This window comes from Argopecten irradians, chromosome 3 (genome assembly GCF_041381155.1).
Source record: "Argopecten irradians isolate NY chromosome 3, Ai_NY, whole genome shotgun sequence".
NCBI lineage: Eukaryota > Metazoa > Mollusca > Bivalvia > Pectinida > Pectinidae > Argopecten > Argopecten irradians.
Window position 1 is genome coordinate 12,272,466 of NC_091136.1, and position 16,793 is coordinate 12,289,258.

The 16,793-nt window shown below is 36.3% G+C and overlaps 1 protein-coding gene and 1 long non-coding RNA gene across 3 annotated transcripts; one reads left to right on the forward strand and one right to left on the reverse strand.

Annotated features, from left to right (window-relative positions):
* Positions 1 to 1,343: 1,343 nt before the first annotated feature.
* Positions 1,344 to 11,798, reverse strand: LOC138317561 (beta-1,3-galactosyltransferase 1-like). Of its 2 annotated transcripts, none has more exons than XM_069259323.1 (2): positions 11,664 to 11,798; positions 1,344 to 4,383 (listed from the first exon to the last, which is right to left on the reverse strand). In XM_069259323.1, the coding sequence occupies exon 2, from the start codon at positions 3,723 to 3,725 to the stop codon at positions 2,490 to 2,492; it is 1,236 nt and encodes a 411-aa protein (XP_069115424.1). In that variant the 5' UTR covers positions 3,726 to 4,383; positions 11,664 to 11,798; the 3' UTR covers positions 1,344 to 2,489. The 2 variants fall into 2 exon arrangements, with proteins under 2 accessions (XP_069115424.1, XP_069115425.1); XM_069259324.1 differs by lacking the exon at positions 11,664 to 11,798 and adding an exon at positions 6,114 to 6,273.
* A 370-nt stretch (positions 11,799 to 12,168) lies between these two features.
* On the forward strand, positions 12,169 to 15,185 carry LOC138319922 (uncharacterized). Its single transcript, XR_011208044.1, has 2 exons — positions 12,169 to 12,218; positions 15,001 to 15,185. It is a non-coding gene; the product is annotated as an uncharacterized lncRNA (long non-coding RNA).
* The last annotated feature ends 1,608 nt before the right edge of the window (positions 15,186 to 16,793 follow it).

The following is a 16,793-nucleotide window of genomic DNA, read 5'->3' on the forward strand; positions in this document are numbered from 1 at the left end:
AAAGGATTCCCTCAAGTTAAGGAACATTGATGCAGCTGGGCCCATTATATAGCAGGTATGAGCCATATGAAAATTCAAATACATCAAAACAAGTAAAGAGACTATTTCTCAGTGGCGTAGGAAGATGAAACGTCCCCCCCCCCCCCCCCCCCGCCACACCTACAGGAGGAGATTATTTCAACTCCCAACCATATAATATATGCTTTATGTTCATTTTTCATATATCACTAAATTTAATCCTTGTACACATTTATAGACAGTGGGGTCGCTAAAAGGAAATTAACGAATACGCAAATTGGCCGAATTAGCGTGTGAGCGTCGAAGGCGCGAGATTTTGGTGTTTTATTAGGGTCTGACGGTGACCCCCGGGATTAGTTTTATGTATTTTGATGATTTTGCGATCGCCCGACAGCGCGAGATTTTGGTGTTTGGGGGGTCCGGGGGTCTCCCCCGGGAAAAAATTACGATTTAGAATGGCTTAGATGATTTTTTACGATGCATTTTGATGAATTTGCGAGCGCCCAAAGGCGTGAGAATTTGGTGTTAGAGGGGTCCGGGGGTCTCCCCCGGGAAAAAATTACGATTAAGAATGGCTGAGATGAGTTTTACGATGCATTTCGATGAATTTGCGAGCGCCCAAAGGCGTGAGAATTTGGTGTTAGGGGGGTCCGGGGGTCTCCCCCGGGAAAAAAATTACGATTTAGAATGGCTGAGATGAGTTTTACGATGCATTTTGATGAATTTGCGAGCGCCCTAAGGCGTGAGAATTTGGTGTTAGGGGGGGTCCGGGGGTCTCCCCCGGGGAAAAAAAATACGATTTAGAATGGCTGAGATGAGTTTTACGATAAAGTTTAATGATTATAAAGCGTTCTTAACATGGTAATTTTTTTATTTAAAGCTACCTACATTTAGAAATGATAATTGTGTCGTCATAACATTATGCAACCCTACTCGATCTAAATATACCGGCTTCACACATGAATTAATTGTCTCGCTAAGACATATAAACAAATTGATCTTTTAAGAGACATTTTTTAAATAGCACATATAATCCCTTGATGGACATTTTTTAGTCTAGTTTGTGTGTATTGAATTTTCACTATTTAAGGTTTGACATTATGTGCTCGAACGTTTTAGGAAATGCGCCGCGCAGCGGAACATTTTCTAGAATGAAGTACGAAAAATGTGTAGGAGGACCCTTTTTTCTTTCAAATAAGCATTTTTAGAAAATTTCAGTCGGCGAAAATGGGGGGGGGGGGCAAAAAGACATGTTTGCCCCCCCCGTCCTGGGGAACGGGGGGGGGGGGCAGTTGCCCCCCCCCCCCCCCCCCCCCCCCCCCCGCTTCCTACGCCCCTGTTTCTCTGTGAAATAACTCACCTTAAACATTATGATATACCAGTCTCTCTTAGCTTAAAGGAATCCACATACACTACACATATATGGAAGGCCGTTCTTAAATGATACTAGTGGTTCATATGACGTTTGATTGTTCGACAGCCAGGCTCACTTGGGCAAATTTTTAAGATGAAATGCAACAATAATATAACTTTATACTTAAACAAAAAAGGCAAAGGTACTGTAAAATATCTTGTTAACATAAATCTGATTATGATATACCAGATGTACATGATAAAATATCTTGTTAACATAAATCTGATTATGATATACCAGATATACATGATAAAATATCTTGTTAACATAAATCTGATTGTGAATGGTAAAAACGTTATAGCTCAATACACAAAACAAATATATTTCCAATAATTCAAATTCGAATAAAGAATGTACACTTTTGGACTGGTACACTTTGCAATAACTGTATCATAAATCCATAGAGGCAGACTCTTGGTTTGCGGACAGAATATAAAGCTACATATATCATACAGTACATGGAGTACTCGAAAGCCCGTCACTTCAGGACATAGCGGCCATTTTTGGTTATAATTATGTCTCCAATAGAAGTACCGACACGTTGGCAAGAACTTCTTTGCAATGGCAAGCAAACAAATATTTATCTAAAAAACAAAACAAAAAGGGGAAAATGTGCCCTCCTACTCAACGGAAATGTTGTACCTAAAGTTTATTCAATGATAAATATAAACAAAATTTACGACAATAGTAAATAAAAGAACGATCAGGGACAATCGTGGGAATGGAGGTACATTGTATGACCTCAGTTTATGAAAATTGCTACTATGACGACAGTTGATGACAATCGTATCTATGACGACTGTTTATGATAATCATTGCTATGGAGACAGTTTGTGACATTCGGATGTAAAATATACAATAGTTCGTGATAGTCGTTGTTTTGAGACCTTTTTTAAAAAGAGAATAGGAATTCGCTATTGCTGCGTTTAAGATTGTTTTCGGATGGCCCGATGCACCGAAGGCGACATACAAACACACGACATCATACAAAATGGATGTGTCATTAACTATCCACTCATTAAACACTCAAATGACCTCATTGAAAACTAAACTAAAATCACGAAGAGTGTGAACATTTCCCAAACCACATTTTCTCCATCATATCGGGAGGAACCTGGTGTGACGTCCGTATGGTGTTTCCATGGTAAATACATGGATCCGGCTTAAATCTACCCGCATTGAATCCTGGGATAGCTAATAATTTATACCCAAGTCTTTTGATGCAGAGAGCTACATACACATCTTCCAAATGGAAAAACGGGACGTGCTGAGACACTTCAAACACTTTAGTAGCTACGTTCATGCTAGTAACGTACCCGGTCCCGGAACAAAATCCCGGATAGTTACTTCCGGGGAAACTCTTCTTTGATGCATACCATTTGGAACGATGATCACGGATTGGCTTAGCGACCTGATGACATGCCCCACCTACATTCGTTTGTAATTTCTCCTTGTGATTTTTCACTGTTATCATAATGTTTGGGACGTTAACATACATATCGTCATCCGTCTTCATCACGAATTTGGCCTCCTTGCACTTGGTACTGGCCCACTTGTACGCCATCATAGTTTTGTAGGTCAGATTACTGTACACGTCCTTGAAGTCCTCCTGAAGAATATCCCTGAATATATCGAACTCTTCCTTCACAATCTTATCCATGTTTGGATCAGCCGGGGCTCCCAACAGGAAAGCATATCGTATATTTGAATCAACTGAATTATTCTTAGCATACGTTAGCCAAGTCTTGCGGATTGTTTCCCTCTGAAGTCTATTTTTGTGAATGGTAAATATGAGTATGACGAGATCTATTTCCGGGGATTTGTCGGTACGCGCACAGATTTGATCATTGTCCAATATGTAATTAAAATTATGAGTAAAACAAGTTTCGCAATTGTCCTGTCGGTCTTGGGGAGGTTTACTTTTTTGAATCGACAATTTCGCTGTTGATTTTGCTGGTGACGTACTAGGCATCTTCACTATGGCAGATGAAGAATTTTTCGAAGCCGATTTCCCTGGTGTCTTCTCTGACTTCGAGTTTTCGTTATCAAACCCAGACATCTTGAGAACATTTATAAATGCTTTCGCATCCTTTTCATAAAATTCCTTGACATTGTCTGTAAGTTTGACAGATAAGGTAAATAGTTCGTTGACGTGATACCAGTAAACAAAGACACTAGCAAACATAACGACACACAATACGCCGAAGGCATACAGCAGCCCTCTAGTACTAAACACACGACATGCCTTCTGGTCATTCATGATGGCCACGGAACAAGCGGTCAGACACGGCATACCGAACCCAGACACAAATCTTCTATATACCAGCAAAGTCCGCACTTGGTTTTTCTATTCATATAATGTTCGTAATTATTGTTTTAAATCCTAGCTTATAGCTCCACCAATCGAAGTTTACAATTGTAGTTCCTTAGACTCGTGAAGGTTGATATTCCTAATGTCTAGGACACAAACAATGCCATTTCATTATATAATATGTCATATACTGGTTATTACATGACATTGTTGTTATTGTGAAATAAATTTCTTTTACCTTGAAGTTCCTGCTCTGAGATCCACCTTTCCTTAAAATGAATCTACCTTTAGCACAAAAATCAGCATTTTAAATTGGCTACAAAAAAGTCCCACAAACATCGACAGGATATTGTCACATTGGTAAATGGGACTGCAATCGTTCACACCTGACTTCCAAACAAAAATCGATAATCAAATCAATAGAGCACTGAATGGAACATGTCTATTTATATTTTATAAGGTGTGTTGTGGTTGGTCCTACTCCTAGGAAAGCTCTGAAACGATGGTACCCGACAAACGGCCTTTCCTCTTTGAATGTTTGGTTTTAAACTGGTGTTTCCCGTCAGTGACTAGCAAGCGATAGATTTACAGATGTGACGGTGGTGTAAAGCACCGGCGTCCGTGTAATAAGGCCAGTTACCTGTAAAACACAAAGGCAAATAATGACAACAATAGCATACAGCTTATATACAAGTACTGACTTATCTACTATTAACCCGGCTTCTGTATACGAAAGTTCCGCTGAGTGAACTACATGCATCAATGTGACATATTGCTATAGAATACCAGATAGGAAAATTGCATGTGGCGATACAACATGGTGACAGATTAACCACTATATTTAGAATTCGTCTCGTTAATAAATTCGAACACTGAACAAACCTTGTACGAATTCTCATTAAGTTTTATAAGAAACATTTCAAACAGTTTCGTAAGATCTCAATCTTATTGCTAAGTAATGCTTGATTTCTCTTAAATCCTCGTTTTGTAAAGCCGAAAGTGAAATTCCATCATTCTGTTATATGGCTAATCGATTACTAATGTAACGTGCCCCAATGATCACAATAGTACAATGTGGTCATACTATTATTTAGTTAGTATGTTTAATCTTCTATTTACAGTGAAGGATTTAAAGACCAGCCTCTCATTTATACAGTAGTGAGTGTGTGCTTGGTGTTACTACGTTTGCTTTACGTCTGTTTGTGATATTGGAACTTTTTTCTATAGTATACTGTTATCTCATTAATGATGGGGATCAAATCTGGTACTTCTTCTTGTTAAAAAAAAATTGGCGAAAACTTGTTTATAAAAATGTTTACAAATTTGATGAAAGATTACGTCTAGAACGTATGTCAAATGTATTCACCCTTAAAAATAGGTTCCACTTTCTTTGGGAACTCGCTGTAAAGTTCCCACAGTATAGTAGTCATGTACATTGTATTTTGAATGTTTGTGTAAACTCACGAATATCAAATTGTTAGAATTATGTCAATATTGTGGAATGTTTTTTAATGATCATGTTACCCATGTCATTTTGCATTGTGATAAAAATAGCGAAATTCGTGACGAGTACTGGTGTTTTTTGTTGAATAATTTTGGATTATATTCAAGTCATCGCTTCATAATTTAACAGATTTTGATTTGTGTAACACCTTGTTGGGTAACGAATTTGCCTCTGATTACTCAAACAGTGCTTTAGAGGAGTTTAGATTAGGAAATGCATTTCTTGTGTATAGACTCATGAAAGCATGCGATCTTTATTGCTATGATTAAATCTCAACTAATTACTAATTATTAGACTTGAACCTGTACATATTCTGTAAATATATATTTGCTTTTTTAGTTTGTTTATTGTTTTCATATGTTAAATGTCATTCTTTATGTAATCTTCAAGTTCAATTTTGGAGGAAATAAAGATAATTATAAAGCATTGCGACAAGAAATGGAAACATTTCGTCCATGCAAGATTAAAATATGAGTTAAAATCAATAGAATCTCAGAGCTATAAAACATACAGAAGGAATACAACAAATAAAGTTATTAACCTTTCTCCATCCTAAATTGCTATTTTACACCGACAATGAATGTGTATAATCTGTAGAGTCAGAATTAAAGTACTAATGTCGCTCAATAATAAGGAAGTATTCTGTTGGTGTGAACTGTGGGTAGCATCGTAAAAAGTCTTTATTCAGCGTGACCACGTCCATTCTCTTATGTATTACATGGATGTTTGGTTTTGTAGAATATTTTAGCATCAATGTCTTAATTAGATAGGCCAGGTATCCAGAGATGTAAACATACTTTTTAAATTTAGAAAAATACAATATGGGTATACATGTTACATGTCATGAAAAATAATTTAATACGTACCTGTCTTCAAAAGTTCCGTATTATGTACACTGTACAAACGATTCTATGTAAATAATTTAGTCATTCGTCGTATACCTACAGTACAAGGTTATGTTCACGCAATAGTCCTATTCTGGCGAATCAAGCGTTTGGGTGTCATACGCTAATAGTGTTAAGTAACACTACATGCTGTAGATGATATCTACCCATAGATCAGGAAGTTAAAAAATTTACATATCGTAATGTACCTGTATACATACAAGTAAATCGTAGTGGCCAATCTTAGCTTTAGGGTATACACATGTAACTAGGTGATTATAGAAGGAGTCTTTTTATTTACTTGTACGTTTGGAATATTATATTGTTTTCTGGTGCTGGAATAGATATAAGTACATAATTCGAAATTCTTTATTTCCGTAAGTATACAACTTATTGGAATATTAATATAAAATATACATATATACAAATCAACAAGGGTAAACATTAAATTATCATAGACAAATTGAAACGCACATATGTGATTAAGTGATTCTGCTGTGTTTTGCCTACTTGAAGGCTTTGAAGATTTGTTGATTTACCAAGGGAAAACGACCCAAGTTCATAATAAACCATTGCATTACAAGTTGATTTTTTTTACACATAAAATATTTTTACAAAAACCTATATGAACCTTTTTTTCAAATTCATCAGCTTTAAATCCCGCCCATGTTTCACAAGCATAATGAAGGATGCTAACAATATATGTATCAAATAAATGTAATAAAGTTTTAATATTGAAATTTACTTGATTGCACTTTGCCCGCAAGGCAAAAACGGCCTTGCGAGCTTGACTAGCTACGTGTTTAATAGTGGTTTTGAACTTGTTATTAAATCGTAGTAAAACGCCTAAATAACAAAATTCATCAACAACTGAAATACCTTTTCCTTCATATGTCCATGATTCCGATTCCTTAATATTCCCACCATTTCGAAAAACTACAATTTTGGTCTTTTCAGTGTTAACAGTTAGCTTCCATTTTTTAGTGTAATCACATAAATCAATTAAGCAAATAAACTCAACACCGTTGCATAGTGGTAACGTAACGTGTTTTTAACATGTATGGTAATCTTTTTTACTTCCTTTTAACAGTATGACGAGTAGTTTGGGATTTTATTTCCAACATCTCCCTTAACACCGCATCATTGTTGGCCTTGAGGCTTTCGGTTTTTTAAGAGAGATGTTGGAAATAAAATCCCAAACTACCTGCAGAAAGGACGTAGATAAGATTCCCAAACATGTTAAAAACACGGATTTTGGGTTTTGTCCGCTAGCCAAGACATCATAGTCTATACAAATGGTAGTTTTTGTTCCTGCTAAGCGCTCAGCATAAACGAGTATTGATAAGTTTCTTGCCTAATTTAAAAAAAAAAAAACATTTCATTAGTTATTACTACTAAACTACACGGATACGTGTTCGATGAGTAGAACGAACACTATATCTTGATGGTCACTAAATGTAAACAGGAAAATCTAGAGCTTGGCGTCGTTGGCTATAACTGGTTATTTCTCATTAAAATGCCACACAAACTGAATCAGTTGTTTCCATTCCAATCACTTAATTGTTAGTCTTTAGATCGTCCGCGTGACAAACAGGGTATTTAAATCTATTCTGATCATGTGTATAGACTCATTGCCACTAATCTTTTTGATACTTTAGATACACTACCAAGCTAATAAAGTTGGGTATAGTTTTACACTGTTCTTGAATAAAACATACCTGCTTCGACAGCTTGAAAATCTTGAAATCTTGAATATACATGATGTATATATAAGCGATGCGATACGTATTGTGACTACATTTGTATTTCGGGAGACTATAGTATATGCTTGGTGCCTTTTAGTATAGTAATGGTTTGTTTGTTTGTTAGATTAAATTTACACCCTTTTAACGGCCAGGGTCATGTAAGGACGGTTTCCCATGCATGCAGTTTGTAGCGTGTGTGAAGAGCGAGGTGCGTGTTTTGGGAGACTGCGGTATATTCATGTTATGACTTCTGTTATAGTGGAACTGTTGCCCTTTTTATAGTGCTATATCACTGAAGCATGCCACCGAAGACACCAAGCAACACACCCCACCCAGTCACATTATACGTAACTCCTACCTATGTTATAGCCATATTTTATTGAAGCTTCATCCGGACTAATGTTTCTAGACAGCTGTTAATCCAGTCGTCACACTCATTGTAGACGGAGTTGGAACAAATATCTCTATTGTTTTATCCAAGGTATGGAACATAACTGAGATTTCGGCCTGTGTTTTAGCATCCTATCTGTAGCCACCCCATTGAAGGACGGACTCCGATGTAAAGGGAGTAAAGGTTAAAATATGGGTCAAACTGAGGCAATGTGAAGAGACACGTTATTGTATTTGATCGACAAATACCAGCAGCTTTAAAGTTTAAAAGAAACAAGTTAAGATCGGACATCAATTTTGCATACCTTGATACAGTTAGGACTCTCCAGGTTAGTTAATGATTCTAATAAATTCTCACTGAACTTGGTTCCATTGTTACATGTAACTTATGTAATTATTTAATGCAATTTCCTGCATTCCACCCTATTCTTTTTTAAATTGCTGTAGTTAAAATAATATTCCATTAGCATATTAAAGTGTTAATCAAAATACCAACAAAACTTTGGTGTAGTTTACAGTACCAGCTAGGTTTAGGTTTTAAATACTCAATTAACATACACATTTATCAATTTTATTCAATGTATGTATCAAACAAAGAAGCACCTCTCTGTTTCTTTATTCTTATTACTGGTAATATTTGGATTCATACTAATTCAAATTCCAAGTATCATTATTTGTTTTTCCATTTTAAATTACTTAAGTTTATAAAGAAATAACTCTGCAATGAGCGTATATATATGATTTAAAAATTCAACTGATACCTTATAGGAAGAAGAAATTAATTTATTCAGTAAAGGAATACGGTCGCCCTTTCAAATCATACATTGAGGACGGAAAACACTCTTTTGACCCCCTATGCCCAGGATAATTTCAATTGTCTTACATCTAGGTTATTCAAACTTACCACAGTTGCATCAACGTTCTTAAATTAATTAATATAATTGTTGTTTGTTTAACTGAAACAACACCTTATTTGTTTTCTAATTAGGATAATATTACGGAGGTAAATTTTTGTTTTATTTTACTGTAGACAGACAATGTTAAAGTGAACAGTCGGACAAGGATGGCCAAAGTCGGTAAAAATGGTGTGAATGTATCCAGTATAATTTCTTATGAAATAGAAAAATAAAATTTCTCGTCAAAATCTGTCTGCGTACGAAGAAATTAATTTAAAGTATAGGAATCCTAAAACGTCCTCCCGGCTGACTATGTCCGTGGTTACATTTCCACGCAGCCTCGCTTTCAATGCTTTCAACTTTTCTTTATTTCAATGGTCAGAATTGGGAAACGTAAGCAGAACTTGACCGTCGTATTAATATGTGAGAACTTTTGGAAGGCCAATGAACGCATTTAGACTGGTTTTCTTTGCCCGACTATTCTCTTTAAGTTCCAACAATATCCAAATAGTAATGGAAAAATGATAATCCTGAGTTCAGCATGAGCCCGCATATCTTAAGACGCCCAAGATAATAACGTCATGAAATATCAAATAATTGCATATCCATAAAATAGCTCTCGTAACCCTTTGAACACTACAATCTGAAGCCGATAACTTATCTGTAACGTTGGTTTTATGTACCATCAATGCTTACGCTGTCTAAAATTTAATGTATTAGATATTGGAATCACAAACTAACACCTTTTTCAGAACACCACTTTCACCATCACACTACAGAAAGTACTAATTAAAATACCCTTCAACTCCCTATACAGAAAGAAACATTAAGATTGGAAGCGAAAGACACGGGTTACTAAAAATATTTTATACCGATAGGTTACCCTGCTGGTAGGGCAAGAACTAATAAAATGCGACTATATAATCTTTTTTCTTCTTCTTGATGGGCTTTCTTCTTCATAACGTCTCTCTTGACACCGCCCCGCTTTTGACCTTATGTTGAGCGCTCGCGCATGTGAGGACGGGTCTGGGTTCCGTCTCCTTGCCAACACATCATAGTCTATCTTTAAAGTGGTAGTTTCTGTTTTAGTTTAGCGCTCAGCATAAAGGATATGGGACGACTGGTTTGGCCGTTGTCATTATAATGAGACCCCTACCTCACAGGCCTGGTTACATGGTGCTCGTATCGGACCAACGAACGCCCCTACGAACGTTCCATTACCTTTATGAAGGCGCAGAAATTAGAACCGAAAGTATTCTTTAAATTGATAACATTAATTAAAACGTTTTTCTGGAAGTTTTTTGTTTTGTTTTGTGTGTGTATAATTCTAAATGCGGGACATAGAAACCGGAAATAACAGTATACATTCTTGCTCATCATTTTTATTCATTTTTGAGTCATTGTATTGTCAAGGAAATTGGATATTCTAATTAGTTTTTCTTTTTAATTTAACTGACTTTCTTCATCCTTTTATCTCCCTTGACCTACTTTCGCCTCTGTGAGGACTGCTCTAGGTTCTGTCCCCTAGCCAAGACACACTTGAATTTATATATATGGCAGTGTTTGCTCCTGCTTCACTTTCAGCAACTCGTTTGTCCTTTGTCGATAAATATAGATATGATACTAAATTTAGTCGCCATTTACGATATACAAATGTAATGGTGCAGCAGTTACAATTTATAGGACGACTGGTTAACCCATTGTCCGTGTAATGTGACTGGGTGGAGTGTGCTGTTTGGGGACCTTGGCAGCATGTTTCAGTGGCAGCATCACTAACTGAGCAAGGAACACTACAACACTATTATAGCGAATACTGTCAAAACACAACCCGCACTTACAGGCCAATCACGCAATACTGTCTAATGACGATTCATAACTGATAATATATCAAACATTATCAACACCCGGATCATATAATATTGCAAACCTTTGTGTGGTATACACTTGAACTGTAGCCATTTCGGTCTATTACTATGGATACAACTTACAATACATATTGACAAACTCATACCCAGTATTGTACAAATGTATGTAATCAATCGTGATTGGAGCATTGTAAAAATGTATAAACAAAGTAATGGATATGATATAAGAATTTAAATGTCCTAATCTGGCGGAATGGAATCGGTCTATTATAAAAAAAAAAAATCATGATGGATAAGTGATACAGAATAGTTCAGCCTCTGTACGTACTATACATACACATTTCATGAGATTTGATTGTAAAAACGACATTTCATTCCTTATCAAGTCATATCAAGGAACGACTCCACACCGCACAATACTGACAACAGCTACACAAGCCATCTACACGTAGGCACTAAGCAGGATTATGTACTAGCATTAGTACGTCCGGCTAATTAACATTAACCCCACATGTGTAATAGAGTATATATTGCTATAGTGTGGAATGTCCACACATGCTCGATGGCAGGTCGGTTCAATCTATACCCGGTAATATATAAAGAACATGATCATGAATGAAAACGCGGAATACATACCTTATTACACCATCTTCTTGGGATCGCAAAAGAAGATGTCAAAGTTGAAGTTGAATCCAAATTAGTTCTACACACCTGTACTGTCAAGTTATCCGAGCAGGATATGTGTACTAACAATACCTGGCCAGGCCTATTGGGAACCACTAGACCGTGGTTCAGCTCGGGCAGTTGTATAAAGACATGATTGAATAGCTAAACGAGTAACTAATGTAAACAAAAGCGTCCATTCAATGCGCTTTACAAATGCACATGTACAGGCGAGTACACAAGAGTTAGTCCAAACATTGCTATATTGGGTATTTTAATTCCATCCAGTGGATATTTTGTTTTGAGCCCACCTTTGGTCCCATCAATGATTTTTTTTTTGAAAAACCATAAATAATTTATTTGGCTTAATAATGTTGGTTTGTCATGTTCAATGTAATATGTTTGTAATTATGTGACGTTAAATAAAGCCTCTTTTATCAGATTCACGGTAGGGAATCACGTGGTCTGTAGTTGGTGTGTTACACGAATAAAAATGGCGGCCGCGCAGCAGTTTTGCCAGAAAAGGAGGTAAGTCACTGAAAATACCCTTTGTATCGGCATTTTATAGTAACGAGCATATGCTATACATAATTCTAGACAAACCGATACCTTAGTTGTGTGCAACGCTCTGTACTTTTCTGTGACATTCTGACCAAAGTTTTGAATCGGAGCGATTTTGCTCGTAGTCAGTAGTAGAATTGGTAGTATACACGAACATACACTTTTCGTAACGTTTTCTGTGCTTAGACGGGCCCATTCGCTGTAAATGTGATATTGTCTAAATGTTGTAGTCTACATTCAATTGCACATCTAACCTTTCTGACAGAAAACATCATGTTCATTGTTAATTCTTTGGTTTTACGAAAGGGTGAGTAAACACGTACTGTTTTGAATTGATGAGTTGACACGAGCTGCTACATATCCGTTAATTTGACTAAGCTGACAAACAATGATATTATAATACATGTAATTATGTTCAAGAATGTTTACATGATTAACTTATACCAGTTAGAATCAACTGCATGATGTAGTATGTGGGCGGTTAAAATTCAATGGAATATATATGTTAACAACCTATCGTTCAATGATTATATCGTTCAATATCAATGACAAACTCAGTGGCGTAGGAAGATGAAACGTAATGGGGGGGGGGGGGCAAAGGTCCTCAATATTTTGTAACACCCCCCCCCCCCCCCCCGCCGCACCTACAGGAGAAGATTAATTCAACTCCCAACCATATATGCTTGATGTACATTATTCATATATCAGTAAATTTAATCCTTGTACACATTTATAGACAGTGGGGTCGCTCAAAGGAAATTAACGAATACGCAAAATTTGCCAAATTAGCGTGTGTGCGCCGAAGGCGCGAGATTTTGGTGTTTTAGGTGTCTGAGGGTGACCCCCGGGAATAAATATTATAATTAGAATGGCTGAGATGAGTTTTACAATGTATTTTGATGATTTTGCGAGCACCCGAAAGCGCGAGATTTTGGTGTTTAGGGGGTCCGGGGCCTCATCCAGGAAAAATATTACGATATTTAGAATAGCTTAAATGAGTTTTGATGAATTTGTGAGGGCCCGAAAGCGTGATATTTTGGTGTTTGGGGGGTTAGAGGGTCTCCCCCTGAAAAAAATTACGATTTAGAATGGCTGAGATGAGTTTTACGATGTATTTTAATGATTATAAAGCGTTCTTAACATGGTAATTTTTCGATTTAAACTACTTGCATTTAGAAATGATAATTATCTCGTCAAAACATTATGCAACCCTACACGATCTGAATACACCGGCTTCACACCATCGGCACATGGTTGTGTAACATAAACAAGAGGTCCCAGAGGGATCTTGGCGCCCACCAAAGAATGATCTCTATCTGACAAAGGAAAGATGGATCTTTTCTCTACTTTTGAAACTTTTTCAAACATACTACATATAAAATTTGAGACAAATTGCTTCAGAACCTTTTGAGAAATAGCGGGTAACAAACTTCAACTATCAAAATCCAAGATGACTCCTTGGCGGCCATCTTGTTGATCAATCGGTCCCAAATCACAATATGCACAACTAGGGCCCTAGGGGAACCTACATGTGAAATTTGAGAAAGATCCATTCAATACTTCCTGAGAAATAGCGATAACAAACTTTGAATATAAAAATCCAAGATGGCTGCCAGGCAGCAATTTTGTTGACCGATCGGTCCCAAATCACAATATGCACAACTAGGGCCCTAGGGGAACCTACATATGAATTTTGAGACAGATCCCTTCAGTACTTTCTGAGAAATAGCGATAACAAACTTTGAATAACAAAATCCAAGATGGCTGCCTGGCGGCCATCTTGTTTACCGATCGGTCCCAAAATGCAATATGCACAACTAGGTCCCTACGGGAACCTACATATGAAATTTGAGACAGATCCCTTTAGTACTATCTGAGAAATAGCCATAACAAACTTTAACTATCAAAATCCAAGATGGCGGCCTGGCGGCCATCTTGTTCAACGATTGGTCCAAAAATGCAAAATGCACAACAAGGCCCTAGGGGAACCTACATATTAAATTTGAGAAAGATCCCTTCAGCACTTTTTGAGAAATGTACTAGAAATAATTAATTGCATCCCGAAAAAAATTCCATGCCACTATGTTCTATATAGAATAAAGTTCTGACTGCGCATGCACCAAAAGCAAAATAAATTATTTTATATTATTGTTTGTGTTAATCAGACATATATATACACGATTAAACACCAATTGTTGGCCAAATGATGAGTATCATTTATAGTCTGTCGGCGGTGGAGCATCTTTAAGGTTTGACATTATGTGCTTGAACGTTTTAGGAAATGCGGCGCGCAGCGGAAATTTTTCTAGAATGAAGTACGAGAAATGTGCAGGAGGACTTTTTTTTCTTTCAAATAAGCATTTTTTAGAAAATTTCAGTGGCGAAAATGGTGGGTGGGGGGGCAAAAAGACATGTTTGCCCCCCCCCCCGCTTCCTACGCCCCTGCAACTGTTATAATATCCAGGACATTCACAACCTATGACGATCAATATAGATATATACGGTATCTAACACACATGTTTAATGATTTAAGTGTGGGTAATGTTGAGATTTGTTTGTTAATCAGTTTTATAAATGAATATGTTATAGAATGAACCTACAACTTAGTCACAGAAAGACATTGATTGTTTCTCGTAACCAATTTAGGTTGATATAATACTTACCATAACTTTATTCATCCAAAGGGAAAATCACAGACAAGTTTATAAACAACAAACAATTAATCTTTACAACATCAATAATTTTTCAGAGATCACTTAACAAGACCGTAAGAAAACGCCTGTCAGAACGACGGAAAGAAGGAACGTTTAACGTTTTGCCATACAAAAAGATTCCTGTGTGTCAAATGGGTCAAGTCTCCTTGCAATGAATCAAGAATGCTACCGGATTAAAATAGGACTGTACAGAAGAGTATAAATAAAACTAATGAACAAACCCCATGCTTCAATATGTTTTTATTGAGTATTTTAAAAACAGTAGTCTTAAAATTAAAAATACCAATGTATAAACTAGATTTGATCGCGATCAAAACACGGGATTTCCACCTATGTAATTTTATAAGTAATGTTAGCCAACAGACGATTGCTTGAACGAACGGATGATTTCACTCAATATTAATCAGAAAGTGTTTCTTATGAAAGTAGTCTGGTCCGACCGAAAAACAGATTTAGGATTTTTAGATTTTGTTGGGCAGAAGATTTCATAGAGGTGAATATACCGGAGCCTACTTGATAACCATGATATGAATTTGGAAATTCAGATTGAGATATAGGTTCAAAATAACCACAATTTTGATAATGAATAGGTAAAAACATTAGAATTTCAGGGTTTTTTAAAGTGCAAAAATTCTCCTTTTCTTATGCTGTTATGAAGATCATGGACCAATGGGGAATAGAGTTTTAGTATCAGATACGGATTATCTCCCTTTGGCCACAGGCCACATCATGTAAACTCAACTGTGTGAATACAATGTACATACACACGTATACAACACCCAACGCAGAAAATAAAATCGCTGAAAGGACAATTTATGTTCGATACCTCCGCCATTTTGAATCATATGACATTGAAAATTGGTCCAATATATGTGTCTGAGAGCGTGCCCTTTCACATTCGATTCAAAACCTTTCTCTTGGAAATTTCTTAAATTACGGTAAAATTTACGTTAAAAAAGTGAACGAAACGCCATATTCGGAGGACTGTATTTCCGCCATTTTCTAATTCCTGATTTTGAAATTATAACCCTGTACAGACAATATATCAATGTCTACATTTACATAAAATCAACACCCTAAATTAAATCATAAAGGCCCTACGAGCTCACAAATTACGGTAAAAAATAAGGAAATGGAACAAATTGACATATTTGAAAAGCTATATTTCCGCCATTTTTCTATGATACCCCTTAAAAATCAATAACTTTTGAAGACAAAAGTTTATACAACATAGGCATGAAAAATCAACATTGTACATACAGGTTTAAAGGCGCTGAAACGCGTGCCGCAAGGACAAATATAAACTAAAATTTCTCGATTTTTGATGTCCTATATCTCCGCCATTATGAATCTTATGACCTTGAAATTGGTCATTTTATGTGTCTGAGAGCATGCTCTTTCACATTCATTTCAAAATTTTTTCTCTTTGAATTTTCATGAATTACGGTAAAATTTACGTTAAAAAATGAACGAAAACGCAATATTCGGAGGGCTGTATTTCCGCCATTTTCTAATTTCTGATTTTGAAATTATAACCCTGTACAGACAATATATCAAAGTCTACATTTAGAAAAAATCAACATCCTAAATTAAATGATAAAGGCCCTACGAGCTCACAAATAACAAAAAAAAATCAGGAAATGAAACAAATCACCATTTTTGGAGAGCTATATTTCCGCCATTTTTCTATATCACCCATTGAAATTCATAACTTTTGAAAAACAAAAGTTCTTACAACACAGGTACGAAAAATGAAGACTGTACATACAGGTTTAAAGGCGCTGAAACGTCTCGCGCAAAGACAAAAATAAACTAAAATTTCGATTTT

Excerpts from the sequence above, each read along its gene's own strand:
- LOC138317561 (XM_069259323.1), bottom strand. The coding sequence starts at position 3,725 with ATGCCGTGTCTGACCGCTTGTTCCGTGGCCATCATGAATGACCAGAAG.